At 41.0% G+C, this 22751-nt stretch overlaps 1 protein-coding gene across 2 annotated transcripts in view; it reads left to right on the plus strand.

Annotated features, from left to right (window-relative positions):
* The window catches only part of CHRDL1 (chordin like 1), a 41787-nt gene extending 23932 nt beyond the window's left edge, over positions 1 to 17855 (plus strand). For both annotated transcript variants that reach the window (XM_034435054.3, XM_087877533.1), the window contains 8 exons: positions 3096 to 3238; positions 6294 to 6387; positions 7753 to 7814; positions 8868 to 9039; positions 12034 to 12228; positions 13695 to 13862; positions 14359 to 14445; positions 17528 to 17855. In XM_034435054.3, the coding sequence (XP_034290945.1) occupies positions 3096 to 3238; positions 6294 to 6387; positions 7753 to 7814; positions 8868 to 9039; positions 12034 to 12228; positions 13695 to 13862; positions 14359 to 14445; positions 17528 to 17658 (1052 nt within the window). In that variant the 3' untranslated portion in view covers positions 17659 to 17855. The remainder of the gene's footprint in view (positions 1 to 3095; positions 3239 to 6293; positions 6388 to 7752; positions 7815 to 8867; positions 9040 to 12033; positions 12229 to 13694; positions 13863 to 14358; positions 14446 to 17527) is intronic.
* Positions 17856 to 22751: the final 4896 nt, after the last annotated feature.

Consider the following 22751-nt stretch of genomic DNA (forward strand, 5'->3'; position numbering starts at 1 on the left):
TCTTGCTACCTTCTCATCATCTTGCTTATTCCCACTTACAAATGAATCACAGTTGTACAACATTACAGTGGAATAATTGGATCAACATTGCCCAGAGAGCAGCTATTATGTAATGCAACAGAACAGCAGGCAAGGAAGATTTGGCAGAGGCAGTTGAATGTGGATTTGGAAACTAGCAACCTATAGTCTAAATGTGAAGAGGATTCAGAATTCATTGATGTAGAAAGGTTGTCTGACAACTTCTGAATGCAAGCTGTTCCATTGCTTGATTGATGACTGATAATTATTAACTGATAATTCAATGGTTGATTAGTCCAGTTGAATCATTGCAACTGGACTAATCAACCAATTGAATTATCAGTTAATAATTATCAGTCATCAATCAAGCAATGGAACAGCTTGCATTCAGAAGTTGTGGGTGCTCAATCACTGCAGGCTTTCAAAGAGAGACTGGAAAACTATTGGTCTGAAATGGTATAGGGTTGGAGTAGAAGACCTCCAATGTCCATTCCAACTCTATTATTCTATGTTCTATATATTCTAATTTTGTTGTTAGTTTTAAAGACTTGTCACCGCCCACCCGGGCAGCTTAGTCCAGTTGCAATCATTCAACCTTCAGACGACTACCTGGATGATTGAGAATCTTCACTGACATTTTGCAATGCATTTTGGGGAAGAAACCCTGAGGTTGCTGTGGCAGAAGTTGGTACATTCCAGTGACTCTGCCTAACTGCCTTGCTCTGACTGCTGCAGCTGCCTGGATGGGCAGTGAAACGTCTTTCAAACTAACAACAAAAAATTAGTCCAGTTGCAATGTTTCAACCTTCAGACAACACTGTACTACAGTGGTCTAAGGCACCCTGTTAAGCTGGTTATTAAGACCAGCTGCCTGCAATTACTGCAGGTTCAAATCTCACCAGGCTCAAGGTTGACTCAGCCTTCCATCCTTTCTAAGGTAGGTAAATTGAGGACCCAGTTGTGGGGGCAATAAGCTGACTTTGTATAAATATACAAAAGAATGAAGGCTATTGCTTAGCGCATTGTAAGCCGCCCTGAGTCTCCGGAGAAGGGCGGCATATAAATCAAATTAAAAAAAAAAACTTCAGACAACTTTCAGACAACTGTACCTGGGTGATTGAGAATCTTCATTGACACACTGATGAAGAATTTAGTCTTTGACATCGGATTTCAGAGGTTGTGGAGATGTCATGGTTGACTTGAGCATTTGCATCTGTTATGGCACCCATTTTTTTCTCTTTACACCCCAAGTTCAAGTGTTTATCCTTAAACCCCAATTAATATATGTAGTGTTTTCCTCTCTCACTCCCCTGCCCCATTTTCTGAAAATAGTCTGTTGTTAAAACACTCTAAGGACATTTCAATATCAAAATGTGCTTTTCTGCCTTTAGGGAATTACACATGGACATAAGGGTCTAACATATTGAATTTCATGCATGTTGCACAGTGCAGAGGTCCCAGTAGTTCCTTTCCCCCACATACATCAAAAGCTATTCAAAGCCTTGAGATACCAGCATGCCAACATAAATGATTTGTAAAGGTCTTGAGGTGTGGCCATTAAGTTTGTTTGCCCATGATTTGATAGCTCATGCTGCTTTGATTGGGTGCCAAGCTTCACAAATGAAAAGTGAAGCAAGGAAGAATATCAGCCTGCATTCTTCAGTGGTAAAATAATTTTAAAGTGTTTATTTTTTATGCTGTGTAACAATGCAAACCTAAAAAGGCTTCAACTACCCATCAATCTGATAGGAAGACAAAATGAGACCGTCTTTGAACCAAGCCCCCAAACTCAACTAAGCCTCTGCGTGCTCAAATAATTTGAGTGGTAGCAAACAAACCATTGAGATGATTATACACACAAAAATAAGATTGGTTTTTGTTTTGTTTTTTGCTGAAAATGGGAAAAATAAAGTGATGAGGTTGAATATGGAAAGAAGAAAATAAGGTGGTAATTTTAACGAGGGATGAATGACGATAAAATTGTAACTCTAAAGATCAGAAGTTGCTTTTTAATATAATTTTTTCTTTAATTTGTGTCTCATTCTACAATCTATTTGCTTCATATTTTTATTTTTCTTTATTTTTACTTTATATATTCCATGTTTATTGCTATGAAAAATGTTCAATAAAAATGAAATATTAAAAAAAAAGAATATTGGGGGGAAAAGAACAGTATAGGAGCAAGGAAAAGAAATATTGGAAGAAGCTAAGGGAGAAATGCCCCTAAGACATGGTCTAAAAAAGGGATGTCCAATCTTGGCAACTTTGAGACATGGACTTCAACTCCCAGAATTGAGATGCTGACTGGGGAATTCTGGGAGTTGAAGTCCACAAGCCTTAAAGTTACCAAGCCTTAGACACCAAAATGACTTAGCAAAACCACTAGCAAAGCCATCCAGCTGCTGTCCCAGCTGCTGTGGCCTAGAGGTGGAGCTCTTGCTTCACAATCAGGAGGTTGTGAGTTCGATCCTAGGTAGAAGCAGATGTAGGGTCTCCTGCTTGGGTAGGGGGTTGGACTAGATGACCTGCAAAGGTCCCTTCCAACTCTGTTAATCTGTTAAATCTGTCGTGAAGTTGGAAGACCTTTTTATCTGCAGGATCCAATCTGAGTCGGTCACCGGGACCAGAGGTTTAATCTTCTGAGCTTTCGTGCTGGAGCCAATCTTCAGGGAATGTCTCTCTATAGAATGTGTACTTTGGGCTATTCCAGTTTATCAGGTACTTAGAAGCCGAGGACTTGGCAGCACAAGAAAACAACAGCCAATTATTTAATAGCCCGCCATCACCATCCCAATCAACAAATAAAAAGCCACACACAATCAGGCACCACATAAATACTACACATAGAATAGCCCAAATCACACATTCTATAGAGACAAATTTCCTGAGTATGGGCTTCAGTATGAGTCCGAAAACTCTGAATACTAAATCTCTCGTCTTGATGACCGACCAGACTGGATCCTGCAACATTATCCTGGGAAACATATATTTACCCTTTTTAATCTATCCTGTTTGAGCCTCTTGTTGAGTTTGATTGTGTTAATGCATTTTCCCCCACTGGCTGTTCTCTTTTCCAGATCAACCGGTTGCTTCAGACATCAGAATCACCGGCAAGGCTTGCAATTACAATGGGACCATTTACCAACATGGGGAGATGTTTGCCGTAGAAGGAATCTTCAAAAACAAACAACCCAATCAGTGTGAGCAGTGCAGTTGTTCTGTAAGTGAAACCCTGGCTTCTACCAGGCACAATTGGGTTTGGTGGAAGAGAATATTTGTAGCTCAGGGTTGAACTGTGGACTCCTTGGTGCTCTGTGAACTTGGTTATTATTTTGTGATAAATACTTTTGGTTTCAGGGGTCCTTGGTGCACTCTGAGCTTGCTTGTTTTCTTGCAGAAGTTTCATTACCCTAACTAGATAACATCATCATTGCTACTGGTAGTAAGGAGTGCTGTTTGCTGTCAGTTTATACCTGTTGACTTGCCTGTCTGTGTTGGTGGAGGGTGGGGTGGGGGGCGGTCTTAGGGATTCTTTGGTTGGGCTGTTTCCTGATGGCTCTTGGCCAGTTTCTTTTTCTTTTCTTTTTTTTCTACATAAAAAAATGAATTTATTTCACTTGAAGTTTTTTACAGGGTTCATGAAGTTACACTGGCTGTGGTGAAACAGTTTAATCTACACAGCAAATATTCGGAGGCAAACTGAACTAATTTCATCATTCTGTATTAGGTCTACCTGCTACCAGTGTTCAATTCTAGGAAGCTGAGCATGAGGTCTGCAATCTATCACTCAGCTGAAACACCTTGATTGGGATAATATTTACTTGATTATTGGTCTGAAATTAACCTTGGAATTAATCTATGCTGATTACTAATGGAGAGATGCTTAGGTCTTTTGGTTCCTTTTTGGGCTGGCTGGTTGTTTCTTTTGCATAGTCTATAGATGTTGTTTGTGTGTCAGTTAATGGCTGATTTGTCAGAGAGCCAGGCTTCTAGAAATTCCCTGGCATTTTTAGACTTGGCCTGGTCTAGGATTGTCACATTTTCCAAATTGAAACTAAATTAAATGACTAAATGATTAAATCTGTCTATATGATGTGAAATGAAAGAATTCATGTGTGATGGAATGTAGACTGGATTCCCAGGAGGGAGGAGGTCAATTCCAGAGGAGTTAGAGGCAGCTCAAACCAGAGATTATATATGAGAGAAAGATGATAAAGGCAGCCCCTCCCTTACAGCTTCCAGAAAATATGCTTCATAGTCTAGTGGTGATAGATAGATAGATAGATAGATAGATAGATAGATAGATAGATAGATAGATAGACAGACAGACAGACAGACAGACAGACAGACAGACAGACAGACAGACAGGATAGATAGATAGGATAGATAGATAGATGAGAGATAGATAGATAGATAGATAGATAGATAGATAGATAGATAGATAGATAGATAGATAGATGAGAGAGAGAGAGAGAGGTAGTCTACTCCAGAGTAGAAAGGCTCTGTCTATAGATGTGGATGTCTGTGTGGCAACTGAGGAACAGAAAAATGGCTGCTGCCAGGTTTGGTTCGAAGTTGACAGTGGAACAATAAAGAAATATACTTAAAAGAATCCCAAAGGTGCTTTTTCAAGAGGCAAGTGGATGTTCTTGTTTTGCTTTGAAGACATTTTGCTTCTCATCCAAGAAGCTTGTTTGGTTCTGACTGAATAATAGGGAATGAAAGCATTTATATCCCTTGCAGTCATCTGGTTGTTAGCTCTCTGAAGGTCCATTGTTAGGTCTTTGAGAGTCACTTGGGGGTTAATCTGTGCCATTAGGGTCACCTGAATCAGAGTGTAAATGGGTGCAGAACCTTCAATCAAAATTGAAGAAGCTTCTCGGATGAGAAGCAAAATGTTTTCAAGAAACAAAGAAAGTCCAGTTGCCTTTGAAAAGTATCTTTGGGACATACGATATACGATCTGGATGACTTAGGCATATAGATAGTCCTCGACTTACAACCACAACTGAGCTCAAAATTTCTGTTGTTAAATGAGACAGTTATTAAGTCGGTTTTGTCCCATTTTACAACTTTTCTTGCCACAGTTGTTAAGTGAATCATTGTAGTTGTTAGGTTAGTAACCCAGTTAAATGAATCTGACTTCTCCATTGATTTTGCCTATCCAAAGGTTGCAAAAGGGGATCATATGACCCTGGGACCTGGCAACTGTCATACATATGAAACAGTTGCCAAGTGTCTGAATGTTGACTATGTGACCATGGAGATGCTGCAAAGGTTGCAACTGTGAAAAATGGTCATAAGTCAATGTATTCAGTGCCATTGTAACTCTGAATGGTCACTAAATGAACTGTTGTAAGTTAAGGACTACTTATATTCAACAGAAGAGTATACTTGTAGCTCATGGTTGAACTATGAGGACTTTGGTGTTCTCTGAGTTTGGTGATTTTCTTGCAGACGCTTCATGACCCAATTAGGTAACATCATCAGTGCTTAGGTGAAGTTGGTGGCACTTTGATGATAATCATCGGACATGATGATGTTACTTAATCAAGTAATGTCTGTAAGAACATCACCAAGCTCAGAGAGCACCAAAGACCCCACAGATGGTGTATTCTCACAAAACGTTATCACAGGCAGAAACCTAGGAAGGGGTTCCCTCCTGATGTTTAAAATTTGGTTGATTCAGTTCAAACATTTGTGGACATAACTCCAAGACATGAATCAATTGAATTGCCATTAACAAAGTTCACCCAACAATGTCAACAAACAATTCATACTTTGGCCATCAAGACACAAGAGAAGAATAAGTATCTATGCATATTTCTAGCTCTGATTTTGAAACAAGGGACTTCTCTTGCGTCATTCTAGAAGAGGATGCCCCTCCAATTCAAAGAAGCCATTCTGCCACCCTGGAACCTTGGATTAACTTCCAAGGAACTTCAAACTTCCCCAAATACAGTTTGAAAGCTATATGAATAGATTACTTGAGTACCTTCACTTTGCTGTTTTTTTGCCCTGTGGCTCGTGAGATTTTAAAAGATTTGTTTTTGTTCATTTCTGCTGATGAAGAAGTCAAGCAGATTCTCTTCTGGGGAATTCAGATCTTTTGCAGAGGTTGTTGATTCTGTTAACCTTCACTGCAGTTTAAAACACTTCCAAGAAAAGAAAGAAAAGAAGAATGGACTTCGGATTGCTTTATTGTAAGCATCGGAAACTCTGTATCTGCAAGTATCACAACCCAGTTTCTTTTCTGTTTTGATTCTTTACTGCAGGAAGGAAAGGTATATTGTGCCTTGAAGACCTGCCCCAATTTAACTTGCACTTCTCCAGTGTCCATGTCTGACTCTTGCTGTCAAGTTTGCAAAGGTAATAGTATCCTCACCAGCACCAACTTCCTTACCACATTATCATGATTAGGAGGCCTGGGGACACAGTGGTTAGAGTGCAGTATTGCGGGCTGACTCTGCCTACAGCCAAAGTCCCATCCTGAGCAGCTCAAGGTTGACTCAGCCTTCCTTCCTTCTGAGGTCGATAAAATGAGGACCCAGATTGTTAGGGGCAAGATGCTGACTCTGTAAACTGCTTATAAACCTGCTATAAAGCGCTATAGGGCAGTATATACAGTAAGCCTAAATGCTATTGCTATCACCATGATTGAGAAGGGCTCCTCTCTGTCTTGTGCCTTATATTTTGGATTCAGGCTCAGAGAGAGAACATAGTAGTAAAACTCTTGAAGGTTCAACCAAAAGGTTATACACTCGGAGGGCAAATTGTTATACATTGGTAGGAATTTTCCTGGTGAGCAACTTACTCACACTTTCCAATTTGTTTGCAGGTCAGAGATACTCTTGAACTGTCTTTCATGTGCAAAAAGCAACTGAGGATGGATTTAAATATAGATTTAAAATAATATAATAAAATATAATATGAATATATTAATCTATATTAATATGTTGATATTAATAAAATAATATTAATAAATATTAATTAAGGAAGGGTAATATATATTTAATGCCTTTGGGTCAGTTTTCACTGTTGGTACCTTCCTGAACAAGTCCCTGCACTTTTCTTGGCAATATATTTTCAGGAGTGGTTTGCTATTGTCTTCTTCCTAGGGCTGAAAGGGAGTGGCTGGCCCAAGGTCACTGACATGGCTTCATGCCCACAGCAGGACTAGAACTCTTGCTTTCCTGGGTTCTAGCCTGCTTCTTTTAACCATAACATCAAACTAGTTCTCAGGGAAGGTTAGTCTAGGGTCTTTTTCCTATGAACACTAATACAGAGAAAGAGTAGCTAGGGAGAAAGCCAGTCAAAAAATGGACGCTATATAAATCTTGAACCACAACTGCATTTCCCAATAAAATGGGGCTATGAATGGCAGCTTGAGTTCCTGGTCAAAACCAAAATAAATTACTTCTCCATCCTCTGTGATGGAAAAATAATAACAATGTAAGCCTTGTATCACACATTTGAGAAGGTTGAGAGATAAACTTGCATATTGTGAATTAGAAGTTTGTTGAATTTTCAATATTATTGAAAGGCAAATTTGATTAGACTTCTTAAATCATTTTGGGTGAACCCATAGCAAAATGGGAATAAACAGATTTACCTCTTGTCAGATAGACTTCATTGGGCTAGCCAGCCTTGTTTTTATTCCTCCCCACCCCTCCTTTGGCAAGTGCTCGATCACAAAGGGTTCCCAGAATTTTTTGACACTTGTCTCTTGTGCAGATGAAGACTCACTGAGGGTCCTAGACGGTGACTTCATTCATCAGCCAGCCATTCGTGGAGCTGTAAGTCAACTTGTTTCAACAGCATCTCCATTGAAAGGAAGACACATCCCAGGCAAAATTATTCTAATTGAGATATGGCTGTATTTGTTTCAACATGAGAACCTAGCAGGATTCTGTTGCAGAAAAAAATCTTATCAGGATATCTTTAGCAACCGAGTGATCAACATGATGAATTAAATATTATTTTTGCATGTTTCTCACTTCACTAGAATTACTCCCACTGCTCTTCATTTTATTTTGTAAATTTTCTGTCTTTCTTCATTCCACTAACCCATTTAGCACTTAGCTTCTCCTAACTTAGCCTATGAGACTATAATGCAAACAAGCTAGAATGTAATCCAAGAAAAAAAAATTCAGAAAAACCTGCTTTTGCTTGTTTCTGTTGTCTGTGCTAGGAAAGTGAGCTGTCGGGTTTTCAGTCTGGCATAACTGATCGTTAAGAATTTTGGTTTTAATGCAAATAACTAAATGTAAACCTTTTAACTGCATAATTATTAAGGCTTGGGGGTATCAACCCTTTTAATAGTATTCCACAGTAATGTCACCTCAGGTTGTAAGACAAGATTTTTCCTATCTTTGTAATTTGCTTCCTCAGTCTGCTTTTAAAAAATCTGTTTTTTGGATAGAGATGAGTCGATGATGTAACTTTGCCAGTAGATTCTGTGGATTATGTCAGAAAAAAACCCAAAAGAAGAAACCTGCATTCAGTCCAGTTGTTTCAAAATATGAAAGGTTCTTAGAGAGGTTGGAGGATGTTCTAAATCTCTGCAGCTTCTTGCCTCTCAAAATCTGAACAATTCTAGGGAATGTCACACTGTATGGAGCTCCTGGGCAGGACTAAGAGAAATTATATGCCCAGTTTCATAATCCCAGTTATAAAATCCCTTTCTAAATGCTCCAACACTGGAAGTTTTTAAGAAGAGATTGGACTACAATTTGTCTGAAATGGTATAGGCTTCCTGCCTGAGCAGGGGGTTGGACTAGAAGTCCCTTCCAACTCTGCCTTGTTCTGCCTTGTTTTCATACGTTACCTCTTCTTTCTCTCTTCTCCAGAGACATTCTCCTCCCTCTCAGCCTGAGTCCTCAACCAGCAGTCCTAGGCTAGCTACCATCATCCCACAGTTCCGTATGGGAAGAGCTAACCTCAAATCTCTGCCAATTATTTCACAAAGTTCCGGTACCTTCGTACAGATCGTCCTTAACAACCGACAGAAAGTTGGACAAGGTACAGAGATATCCCCGCTTCTTCTGATTGTTTGGCGGTCTGCCAAAAGGTCCCCAAAGAATTGAAGAAGTCTAGCCAGGCCAGTTCTTCTTCCAACTTTTTACCCTCCAGATATTTTGGATGACAATCCATTGAGGCCTTGAGCAAGGATCATGCTGCAGAGGCTGATAAAATGCCAAAAGTTACGTATTAGATGCAGAGTTTCAGAAATAAAGGACTACAAGGACTTTAAAGCATATGAATATAACAAGTGTCTGCAGCTCTTTAAAGATGGTACAAGATGGTATATTTATGCTCCTGTGCATTCCCAGGGTTTGACCCAAAATGCTTTTTCAAGAGGCAACTGGACTTTGTTCAGTCAGAACTGAAGAAGCTTCTTGGATGAGAAGCTAAATGTCTTCAAGGAAAACCAAAATCCAATTGCCTTTTGAAAAAGCATTTTTGGGACAAACATGTCTATGTGTCACTTGGGAGAAGGTCCCTTTGGTTCATTCAATTCATCAACATATGTTATGAAGCCCAATCTGAAGCACATTAGTGAATACCCAAAGAGAAGGTCCCTATAAGCCCATGTTCCAATATCCACATGTGATGGGTCCATGAACTTTATCTAGACCAGGGGTGCCAAATTCGAGGCCTGAGAACTGGATCCGGCCCACGAGGTGCTTAGATCTGAACCACAGGGCTGCCCTGGAAACAGCAAAGGACCGACCCGGAGTGCCTCTGCCAGTGAAAATGGAGGTCGGGGGGGGCGCGTGCAGCCCTCCCGGGCTCCATTTTTGGCTGTGAAGGCCTTCTGCAGCCCTCTGCCAGCGAAAATAGAGCTTGTTTTTGCTGGCAGGAGCTGCAGGAGGCTGTCCTGGCTGAAAATGGGGCCCGGGGGGACCGCGCACGGCCCTTCTGACTTTATCTTTCACTGGTAGAGGGCTCACAAAACCAACTAAAAACAAAACAAAAGGAGAAATGTTTCCCGTTTTGCATTTGAGCATGCAAGAAGGGATAGGAAAGGAGAAAGGGAAAGTGGAAAGACAAAGAAAAAGAAGGGAAGATGGGAAGAGAGCAAAGAAGGAAAAATAAGGAAAGGGGAAGGAAGAAGAAAGGAGAATGAAAATGGAAGGAAAAAAGAAGAGAAGGAAGGAAGGAAGGAGGGAGGGAGTTTATAATGAGAGTGTGGAGGGTCTGGGGGAAGTCCTGCCTTAGCACTTGGCCACCACAGGTGTCCCCGACACGAGTGATGTTGAGCTGGCCAAACCCACCATGGCCATGCCCACTCTGGCCCTCTGAGGTCAAACACACGCAGCCCTCAATGGAATGAGTTTGATACCACTGATCTAGACAGCTGAAATTGAGGGAAAAACCTGGGAGAATCTGAAGTTACAAAAGCCGCTTGGCCCAAAGTCAATAATCTACAGACCTTACAGGCCATCAAAATCTTTAAAACCTTTGGTTCAGGGCCAACTAATCCAGGGGTGAAATGCTCCCGGTTCGGACCGGATTGCCTGATCCGGTAGCAATGGCGGCAGGTGGTTCGGAGAAACGGTAGCAAAAATCCCTGCACACACCCCCCCATGCCCAGCTGAGCCGCACGATCATCAGAGGCTTTTTTTTTTTTTTACTTTTAAAAGCATTTTTTCTACAACCTCTTCCAACGAAAAAATACTTTTAAAAGTAAAAAAAAAAAGCGTCTGATGACCGCGCGGCTCAGCTGGGATCATCAAAGGCTTTTCAAAGCATTTTTTTTTGCAACCTCTTGGCCGAAGAGGTGGTAAAAGAAATGCTTTGAAAAGTCTCTGACAATCCCAGCTGAGTTGCCTGATCGGCAGAGAGGCTTTTCAAAGCATTAGAAAAAATACTTTGAAAAGTTAAAAAAAAAAAAAGTTGGCCACGCCCACCCAGTCACATTACCCACACACACCAAGCCACGCCCACAGATCCGGTAGTAACAAATTTTACATTTCACACCTGAACTAATCTACAAGGTTTTGATTAACTGAAGGAATGTTGGTGATAGAGACTTGAATATCCACCTGAACAATAATGAGATGATGTTTGTCTCAAGTTGAATGCTTCATGTCTCAGAGCAAGAAATCTCCATCCACTGCAAACTCTTCTCAGTTCACACACAAAGCAGTTTGTTTTGGTACATAAAAAAAATACCCTGAAAATGAAGAGCACATTTCTCATATGTGCTATTCAGCTGCAGTTTTCAGGGGCTAAGGTAATTTTTTTTTTCTCCCCTGAGGTGAATATTTCTATCTCAGGGTTGAAATGAGGGGACCTTGGTGCTCTCTGAGCTTGGTTGTTTTCTTGTGAACGTTTTATTACCTAACTAGGTAACATCATCAGTGCTGGACCTCCACTCCCTTCTAGCACTGATGATATTACCTAGTTGGGTAATGAAATGTCTACAAGAAAACAACCATGCTCAGAGAGCACCAAGGGCCCCTCATTTTTCTCCCCTTTTCCCAAATGGGAACAAAATTATTGTGATACTTTTCTTTAATTATCTGATCTCTTTCAGTTTTCCCATTGGATATTCTTTGTACCAGTGAACAACCAACCTCTAAATTTTGACACCATTTTTCTCAGGTTCAAAATTATTCTGGATTCAGGTGTAACAGTTTTTAGATTTCTTCCCATACAACAGAACCCCTGGATTGTTCTGGATTTAGGCCTGTTCCATGATACGTGATACGTCACAAACTAAGGAAAACAATCTTAACAGTGAGAACAGTTAACCAGTGTAACAGCCTGCCTCCAGAAATTGTGAGTGCTCTCCATCACGGGAGGCTTTTAAGAAGTGATTGGACAGCCCCTTGTCTGAAGTGGTAGAGGGTCTCCTGCTTGAACAGGGGGTTGTACTAGAAGACCTCTAAAGTCCCTTCCAACTCTGCCATTCTGTCACTAGTGAGAGAAATGGCCATAGAGTGAAAGATTGTGGCCACTAAATCTCTATTTCTGAAATCTAAATTTTGCATCCATTCTTTATTCTAGTGTGCATTTCAAATGGAGAAACCTACTCACAGGGAGAAACCTGGCATCCATTTCTCCGGTTCTATGGTACTGTAGAATGTGTCTTATGTACTTGCAATGGCACTAAACCAGAATGTAAAACAATCCAGTGTCCCTATCAGTATCCCTGTGAACAACCGAAGAAAATTGAAGGGAAATGCTGCAAAGTTTGTCCAGGTAGGTTGACGAAGTTGTATTGGATTATGAAGGGTACATGGTGCATAGGACAGAAACAGTTTTGGAGTGTAAGCAAATGGCTGGAGATACCCCTACACAAGACTTTCTCTCTCTTGCTGAGACTTTCTTCTCTCTCTGCTCCCAAGTAGCAGACTGTAGGAGTCAGTTCTTATTAGAGGTCTAAAGCAGGGATGTCCAACCTTGGCAACTTTAAGACTTGTGGACTTCAACTCCCAGAATTCCCCAGCCAGCCATGAAGTCCACAGGTCTTAAAGTTGCCAAGGTTGGATGGTCTTGGTCTATAGTGATTTCTTGCAAAAAAGGCATTGAAATTAGGCCAACATGCTGTCCACTTATTTGAAAGCTGATTCTCAAGAAAGTAATATCTGCATGGAGATGTTTTAGAGTTGCTTGTTTCTAACTATTAATGCAAGTTTGCAAATTAAAACAAGGAAACTAACATAAAATATGAAAAGGATCAACAGAAGCAAATTAGCTGGAACTGACTCAATATTTGTAAGGCTAAGGCAGTCAAGAACCTTCTGCCCTCCACATTCAGAAGCTAATGAGATTGGGAATTGACTGCAATTTCAGTATTTATGGAACAGCTGAGGATATTTTTTTTTTAATTTGATTTATATGCTGCCCTTCTCCGGAGACTCAGGGCGGCTTACAATGCGTTAAGCAATGGCTTGGAGAGCAATGCGTTTTTGCTCTCCAAGCCAGGAAAATGGCTCAGATGCAGGACAGGGCTCATGGACCATCATGCGGTGCTTCCTCCAAGAGTATTTAATGGAATTGTACTTAATGGAATCAGAATCTGGAAATATGTAGGAATATTATAATGACTTGTAACTGTCAGCCTTCCAAGATAAACCTAACTTGGAAACAAAGACATGCAAGCTAATACTACTTTTATTACAAGGTTACAGTAAGAGAATCTTGCAAGAAATTTCCTAACAGTGACAACAACTAACCTGTAGAATGTCTGCCTTCAAAAGCTGTGGTGCTCCCTCACAGGAGGCTTTTAAGAAGAGACTGGATAGCCACTTGTCTGGAATGGTATAGGGTCTTGTGCTTGAGCAGGAGGTTGGACTAGAAGACCTCCAAGGTCCCTTCCAACTCTGTTATTCTGTTAAATCTATTTGCACTTCCTTCTCCTTCGTCTTATTTTCATGAGAGTTGGGGATGTTCATCTCTGAGATACTTTCTCAAATTACATTCCTGTCCCGGACTCAGATTTCTTTTATCTGTCTTTTGTCTTGGTTGTGTCTCTTTCTCCTGTTCCTCAAGATTATTCTTTCTGCATCTGCCCATTATAGTAATTCAGATAATAAAGGAACGGTAAACTGGTGTAAGGTCCCTGAGAATACATTCCATTGAATATAATGGGATTTCCTTTGAATAAAATGCAACAATAGAGGTGAGATCCCTAAAATATAAACTATTGTTTGTTTCTCTTACAGAAGAAATAGAAAGTCAGCTCCCTGACGATCAAGACTATTTCTGTGGTGAGGAGACATTTCCAGTTTACGAAGGCATTCGTAACACTTTCGAAGGAACTGTCCGAAAAATAGCCTTTGAAAAAAATGAAACTTCAGAAGTGGAGATCTACACATGGACTATTAAGAGAGGTGCTGAATTTTTTTTTCCAAGATCAAGCCTATAAGGAAGAGGGGAAATCAAGTTTTGGGGGACCACTGAGGCAGATCCCCCATGATGTGTCTTCAGGGTTGTAAAAGTGCTCCCAATACAGAAAGTTTTGATAGCTGTCTCAAGTAAACTTTTTTAAAAAAAGTTTTCCACTAAAAAAAGGCACTCTCCAAAATGAATTGAGTTCAGTTTTTGCATTCAATCAGAAGCACTCAGACACTTCCAAATTGAAAGGATTAGCTAGTGACATCACCATTGCCCTGGAGACAGCCAGTTGGGTGCCTCCTTTCATGTCCCCGGCAGGAGCTGGAGTGAAGGATGGGAGCTCAACCCAGCACTGTGGCATAAACCAGGTCTCAAATATGGGCTTGCTAATCTCCTGCCCAGCATCCCAATCAATTGAGCCACCGTGCTCCTATTGTGTACAGTTGAAAGCAGTTCCTAACTGCTTGTATTCTTCCAATGGCTTTGCAATAGGTATCCTGAACAACTGTCATAACACCATGCCCGTGGAGGAATTCAGAGAACTGTCATATTTCCTGCAGATCACAAGGACGACTCTGAGTAAGTAAAATCTTGCTTTGACATCTCTCAAGTCAAAATCAAACTTTTTATGAGTACACACACCTGGAGAAGCTATTCACACACTCTCCACCTAGTTGCATGAGATAAACTAATCTATGCTGTTATACCATATGCCATACTTTGTTATCTTACCGTGGCTAGGCCTTTGGGGACTTAGGGTTATGCAAATAGACCCCTGTTGGGCCAAGTTAAGGTTCAGTTGATTGTGCAAATTCAGGAAATGGGTGAATTCTGGTCAAACATGCTGTGTGGATAAAGTCAAAGAGTGGAATCACCCATTGAACAAAGGCACAGCTTTTTTTAATCATGTTTTACAAAAAAAAGTCACAGTGGATAAACAGATAATAATTCACATGGAAAACCAATCACTTAGTGTAAGCTGTATACAAAGTCCTAGAATCACACACCACCTGATCTAACCTTCCTTCTGTCAAAATTAATCAATCAGAATAGAGCTGGAAGGGACCTTGGAGGTCTTCTAGTCCAATCCCCTGCTCAAGTAGGAGACCCTATACCATTTCTGAAAAGTGAGTGCCCTGTCTCTTCTTAAAAACCTCCAGTAACGAAGCACCCACAACTTCTGATGGCAAGCTTTTCCTCTGGTTAATTGTTCTCTCAGTTAAGAATTTTCTCCTTAATTGCAGGTTGCTTCTCTCCTTGATTAGTTTCCATCTGTTGTTTCTTGTCCTGCCCTCTGGTGCTTTGGAAAATAAGTTGACCTCCTGTGGCAACCTCTCAAATACTGAAATGCTGCTATCATGTCACGCCTAGTCCCTCTTTTCTCTAGACCGGCCATACCCAATTCCTGCAACCATTCTTCATATGTTTTAGTCTCCAGGCCTTTAATCATCTTGGTTGCTCTTCTGTGCACATTTTCTAGAGTCTCAACATTTTTTTATAATGTGGTGACCAAAACTGGATGGCACTACTCTAGGTGTGGTCTTATTAAATTGTAGAGACTTTCCTGAGACCTAACCTAAGGTCCCACAAAATGCACATGATGTGATTTATTCAATTTTTTAACTGTCCATTCTAGTGGAACCTCATTGTTGGAGGGTCTCAACTTTGGTTTATGGCTTACTATGTTTTGCAAACTCAGCGACTTTGAGTTTATTCAATTAACTGTAGTTTAGCTTTATGCTGGAATGAAACTTTCTTTTCAATATATTTTTTTTTAATTTGATTTATATGCCGCCCTTCTCCGGAGACTCAGGGCGGCTTACAATGTGCTCAGCAATAGCCTTCATCCTTTTGTATATTTATACAAAGTCAGCTTATTGCCCCCACAACTGGGTCCTCATTTCACCTACCTTAGAAAGGATGGAAGGCTGAGTCAACCTTGAGCCTTGGCGAGATTCGAACCCTGCAGTAATTGCAGGCAGCTGGTCTTAATAACCAGCTTAATAACAGGGTGCCTTAAACCCCTGTACTACCAAGGCTCTTACCAAGGCTCTAAATGTATGCAGGACTATATCCTTAACCTTTTTGTCAGATTAAATGCACTCTTTTTTCCCAGAGACATTTGGATTTAATAATTATGGAATGTAACATGGTCAAGAACCGGCACTTGAAACGAATCAGCTGACCCTTTTGGTTTCAAGTTACCACTTGGCTGTAGCTAGAAAATTCCAGGACTGCAGCTCTGGAAGAAATTCTCCTCCTCATTTCATTAGTGTGAATCAAGAGGCTGTTTATACAAGCAATTATTCTAGAAAAACAATCGCTTGATTCTTTTTGGCCTCTGATTTGTTCACATGATTGCTGGGGGATTCAGAATCTGAAGTGGACTGAAAGCTAAGTGTTAAAAGAGACTCTTCTTTTCTGCCTGTTTCTTTTTCATTCTCTTTTGAGAACTTTTGAGAAGTCAGACAGATGGACAGAAATTTTATTTTGGTCTTTGATCAATAAAAGTATGTTTGGTAAAACAAGCAAAATGAACCCCCAACATCAATGAACTTTGGCCTGTCTGTCTGCTTCCAGGATACTGTAAATTGGGGGTGGGAAAATGCAGTGTAGGACAGCCCGCTGTCCTTTAGAAGGACAGATCCTGAAGTTGAAGCTCAAATCCTTTGGCCACCAAATGAGAAGAGAGGACTCCTTGGAAAAGACCCTGGTGTTGGAGGAAATGGAAGGCAAAAGGAAAAGGGATGGCAGAGGATGAGATGGTTAGATGAAATCATTGATGCAATGAACATAAATTTGGGCAGAACCAGGGAGATAGTGGAAGACTGGGGGCCTGTGGTGTGCTGTGGCCCATGGGATCACAAAAAGTCAGACATGACTTAGCAAGTGAATAACAACAACATAAAAGTTGAATCAGAGGAAGGATCTGCCATTCTGTTAAGCCTGACCAGGTGGCTCAGTGGCTAAGATGCTGAGCTTGTCGATCAGAAAGGTCGGCGGTTTGGCAGTTCGAATCCCTAGTATAGGTCTCCTGCGTGAGCAGGGGGGTTGGACTAGATGACCTATAAGGTCCCTTCCAATTCTGTTACTGTTCTCCTTTTTGGCTGCAAGGGGTCAGGAGGGCCATTAAGGCATTTCTCCTTACTCAATATTCTTTTTGAACTGAAAAATATTCTTCTATGCTTATAATTCTTCTTTTTGCTGAAGGGGGAGAAATAAGAGCTTACTTTGCATTGGAGATGTCATGATGATGATGCTAGTACTTCTGTAAATATAAGAGGAATTTAATTAGCTTTGAAAATAAATAGACCAGTATTTCAAAACTCCGTTTGGCATTGATGAACCTGGCGCAGGATCTATTCTGTTTGCACTCACCACTTAAATTTTGCAGTTAACAAAACTGATTGCTTCCTATGTGCACGTGAATCTTTATTTAGGTTGGAATCAGGAAATTTTCAGATGCATGACCCAGTACAGGCCAGATGTTTTTGGAACGTAAAGCTGATAGGGGAGGACATGAAAACACGAAACCTCCTCATTAGTTCAGACCCTCAATGTTTCCAATTATCCTGCACACCATGCTTTCATTTGCATTTCTCTCTTGGATTTGCTCACTGATTTTTTTTTTAACAAAAAAAAAACCATTTGTTTGTTTTAGATAAGTGGAAAATATTCAGCGAGGGAGCAGCTCAGCTCAACCAAATGTGTGAAAATCGAGAGTGCAGGACTGAACTGGAAGAACTGCTGAAAGTTTTGTACCTTGAGAAATCTGTACAGGAGGGTTGTTGAGGGAGGTTCTGAAGAAGGAAACGGAGAGAAAATAGATGACTCCGCAGCAGGACTGTGGGCTTGTTTTGTTTGATGGTACCCTGGAAAGAAAAGAAAGAAAGAAAAAGAGAGAGATAGAGACAGAAGAAAGAAGAAAAGTATTCATCTCATGCCCAGCATATGTTGCTGCTTTGTGCATAAATCTGTGCTAGTCCTTTTAATATCTCTACTTCAGAAATGATGGTTCTTTGTTATTGGAAAAACAGGAAGGAAAGACATGGATTCCTGCAAAGGTCATTGTCTAAAGCCAGGGGTGGGGAGTTAGTGAGCTGAGGGTCTTATTTCATATTTTGAAGAGAGACCAAAGGCCTCAGTGGGGAAGGTGCAGATATAAAATGGGTAGAGCCACAGTTGGGTGAGACCAAGTTCCTCCTTTTTCCCTAGACATTTTTCCTACTTTAAAACTACATTAAGCCCCTTACCAGTTTACACAAGAGTTTTTTTCAGAAATAAAATAGCAAGAAACATACAATTACTAGGACTGTCTGAGGTATTTCCAAATAAGAGAAAATAAGGGTTTTTTTTCTAGAAGTAGGTTTAGCTTTGTTAGGTTTAGCATTGTGAAACTCTTCTGAGGTACAACTGCTCAGAAGCGTGATGGGAATCAAATCCAGACCATCTTGTTTTCATTTTGAGGCACACAGCTCTCCCACTTCCATTTTCCCATTATTTTTCCCCATCTTTTTCTTTCCATGAGAAAAACCATTCAGGAAGTGGGGGAAGTGGAACCTTGGCACAATGCCTTGGGATAGATGGCCCAAAGTGTCCTTGGAAAGAACCAAAGAGAACTTGACTTGGACAGTCATGGAATTTCGGGAGATGATCTGGGCTGAATCTTTTGGCTTGGATTTGACAGTGGTAGGCTAAACACGCTGACCTTGGCAGAAGCTTCCAACTCTTTTCTCCAGCTTGAGTTCCAGGACTGAAATGCTGTGAATCCCACAGGCAAAAATCACGACTGAATTCGGGTAGGTGGGTAGGAAGGATGAAAATTGGATCTAGAGGGTCAGATACTTCCTGGCTGCTTATTCTTGATATCAACTATGGTTGCAAGCCCTAGTGGTTGGTTTCACACCCCACATCTCACATGAGAGTTAGGCTATGTTCTGTGCCTTAAAGTGAAGGTTTACTTTACTGTGCCTTCTATTAAGGCTTGCAATCATAGTTGATATCAAGAATAAGCAACCAGCAGCCTGCAGGAAGTATCTGCCCCTCTAGACCCAATTTTCATCCTTCCTACCCACCCACCCGAATACAGGTAGTCCTTGACTTACAACAGTTCATTTAGTGACTGTTCGAAGTTACAATAGCACTAAAAAAAGATTTATGACCATTTTTTGTACTGATGACCTTTACAGCATCCCCATAGTCAGGTGATCAAAATTCGAACACTTGGCAACTGGCTCATATTTATGACCATTGCAGTGTCCCCAGGTGATGTGATCTGCTTTTGAGAATTTCTGACAAGCAAAGTCGATGGGGAAGTCGGGTCCACTTAACAACTGGGTTGCTAACTTTACAACTGCAGTGATTCATTTAACAACTGTGGCAAGAAAGGCCATAAAATGGGGCAAAACTCACTTAACTGCTCTCTCATTTAGGAACAGAAATTTTGGGCTCAATTGTGGACATAAGTCAAGGACTACCTGTACTCCAAAATGAGGAAGACTTCAACATAGGAGGGCCGAGGTGAAAATAATCCACCCATGGCTGCCACATCTCCAGGAATCATTTTATCAAATGATAAAATAAAATTAAAAAGAATACGCTGCTTGTAGTGGAACAAAACTGCTAAGCAATGCTTTTCAGCTGTGGAACCTTAATTGGGAGCTGCCCATCCTGTTTATGTTCCCACAGCAAAACTGAACTATAGCCTCCAGGCATGGAAAGTGTTGTGCGAACACAGCCAGTCTGGTTAGTTCCAGGCTCGCAGCTGAGTTGGCACAACCCCCTTGAAAGCAGAGCTCGAACAGAGTGAAGGCCTTGGCGGTTTAGCATGTTGTGAGAATTCACCCATTCAGAATCAGCTGAAAAGTACCCTGGAGGTCTTCTAGTCCATGCTCAAACAGGAGACCCTATACCATTTCAGACAAGTGATTGTCCAGTCTCTTCTTAAAAACCTCCATTGATGAAGCCCTCACAACTTCTGGAGACAAACTGCTCCACTGGTTACTTGTTCTCACTGTTAGGAAGGTTGCTTCTCTCCTTGATTAGTTTCCATCCATTGTTTCTGGGCTGGCCTTCAGGTGCTTTGGAGAATAAGTTGACTCCCTCTTCTTTGTGGCAGCCCCTCAAATACTGAAATACTGCTATCCTGTCACCCCAGTCCTTCTTTTCTCTAGCCTAGCCAAAGGCAAATCCTGCAACAGTTCTTCATATGTTTTTAGTCTCCAGGCCTTTAATCATCTTAGTTGCTCTTCTTTGCATGTTTTTTCCCCAAAGTCTCAACATCTTTTTTGTAATGTGGTGACCAAAACTGAATGCAGTATTCCAAGTGTGGCCTTACTAAGGCTTTATAAAGCGGTACTAATACTTCATGTGATTTTTGATTCTATGCCTCTGTTTATTCAACCCACGATTGTATTCGCTTTTTTGGCTGCTGCCGAAAAAGCAGGTTGGGTCAACCTGGTTATCGGTTCAGGCCATATGAAAATAGCAAGGGTTTGGAGTTAAATGTGTTGTGTGAACTTAGGGGTTTGGGTTGTGTAAACCAGTGTTTCTCAAGCTCGCCAACTTTAAGTGTGTGGACTTCAAATCCAGCTAGCAAGCAGAGCCATCCTCTTATAATTTAATGAGCAGGTAGGTCTTGGGAGGTGATGCAGTGTCTCTCTTTTTGAAACATATCACTGGGAAAGGGCACAAGTTAAGAGGTGTACAGTACTTTTGTTGTTTTTTATTAATTTTCTGGAAGAAAAATAAATTTTTGTATCTGTGATGAGATACCTGGGATATAGACTATGTATTTATTTGTATAATAAGTTCTCTTTTTTTAAGGACAAGGAAAAATCAGTGTAGTGTGTTTGTTGAGCATTAACCAAGACACATTTTAGCCTGGCTGGTTCTCTCTTCCACTTTTGTGGAGACACATATTTATAACCATTATTTATATACATGTTTTATCCCTTTTATAAATTAATAAACTTGAATTGTTCCAAATGGACTTTTTCTTTCATTGAATAGTTTTTTTCCCCTGTGTCCCTTTTCCTTTGTTTAAGAATGGGGGAAGATCCAAACCTTCTCTGAGAACAGGGGGGTTGGGGGGGAATAATAAAGAGTTTGCAAAGTCTGGGCTGCAATCCTGATAACATGTCATCTGATTGACTTGGGGGTTACCCCAGTAAAAAGCAGGATTTCAAGAAAAGTATTGACAGAGATTACTAGTGATTTAATCCTGATGAGCCATTTCAAATTTCAAGCATGAAAATTATGTGGTTAGAATGTTCTCTACATTCAGCTAGGCACTTCAACTTCTAGGAAGAGAGGATTAAACCTGTTATCTTCTTCCTGATGGGGTGGCACAGAGGCTCAGAAGTTGAAGCATTGGGCTTGTTGGCTGGAAAGCCAGCAGCCCAGGTTCAAGACCCAAGCACCACATGTTGGGGTGAGTTCCCGTCCTCACCTTTTTCCTTAAAGACATTTCACTTCTCATGCAAGAAGCTTCTTCGGTTACTTTTGGAAGCAAGCAGGAATATTTGAAATTGTGTGTGTGGGGCGGGGATGGGTGGGATCTGTGCATGTGTGCCACACTGGAGCTGAGAGATAGGGAGGGGGGAATAGAAATAGCTGGGGTTTTGTAGCCAAAACAAAATACTTTCTCCTGGGAACCAAGGACATTCCTACAGGTGGCCAGACAGAGGAGGAATGGAGTTACCAGACAACCAACCAGCACCTTGATTGGACCATGTGACTGATTGGGAAAGGGGGAAAAACTTTTAATTAAGTGAAAACCATGGGAACATTCAGAGTCAGTTTTCACTAGCCTGTGCCAATATGATATATCTAATAAAACTATTCTTTGAGGAACCTACCTGCCTTGGAGTTCTGTTTGCTATGGGCATATTACTTGGAACCCTGACATTCTCCCTACAATGCCTTCTGGATGGAAATTAATCAGGGTTTTTTGGTTCCTTCCTGCAAAATCTACCTGGGCACAGGTCTGTTACGAGAGCCAAAATTGCTATCTTTTGGGTCCTTGTCTTGGCTTGCTATCAAGCTGTGAATAACAGAATTCGAAGGGACCTTGGAGGTCTTCTACTCCAAGCCCCTGCCCAAGCAGGAAACCCAGGGGTGAAATGCTCCCGGTTCGGACCGGATCGCCCGATCTGGTAGCGATGGTAGCGGGTGGTTCGGAGAACCGGTAGCAAAAATCCCTGCGCCGCCCCCCCCCACCACCACCACCATGCCCAGCTGAGCCGCACAATCATCAGAGGCATTTTTTTTTTTTACTTTTAAAAGCATTTTTTCTACAACCTCTTCTGATGAAAAAATGCTTTTAAAAGTAAAAAAAAAAAGCTCAGCTGGGATCATCAGAGGCTTTTCAAAGCAGTTTTTTCTGCAACCTCTTGGCCGAAGAGGCGGTTAAAAAATTGCTTTGAAAAGTCTCTGACGATCCCAGTTGAGTTCCTGATCGGCAGAGAGGCTTTTCAAAGCATTAGAAAAAATGTTTTGAAAAGTTTTTTTAAAAAAAAGTTGGCCACGCCCACCCAGTCACATTACCACCACCAAGCCACGCCCACAGAACCGGTAGTAACAAATTTTACATTTCACCCCTGAGGAAACCCTATACCATTTCAAACACACGGCTATTCAATCTCTTCTTAAAAACTTGGATTCATCCAAGTTGGCCAATGCAAATGTTCTAACCAGGAACAGCTCTTTAAATAACTTTACTCCCATTTAGGATGTTGTCTAAGAAACATAATGAACTCAGTCAGGATGTGATTCATGGTGGTTTTCTGGCACTAGCTTCATCTCTCTGCTCATTATGAATAAACCTGCTTCATCTGTAATTGAGCAGGAGTTGTTTATGGTTTCTTGGAGGAGGATAGCTTCAT

Source organism: Pantherophis guttatus, chromosome 12 (assembly GCF_059756535.1).
Source record: "Pantherophis guttatus breed Tessera chromosome 12, ASM5975653v1, whole genome shotgun sequence".
In the NCBI taxonomy this organism is placed as follows: domain Eukaryota; kingdom Metazoa; phylum Chordata; class Lepidosauria; order Squamata; family Colubridae; genus Pantherophis; species Pantherophis guttatus.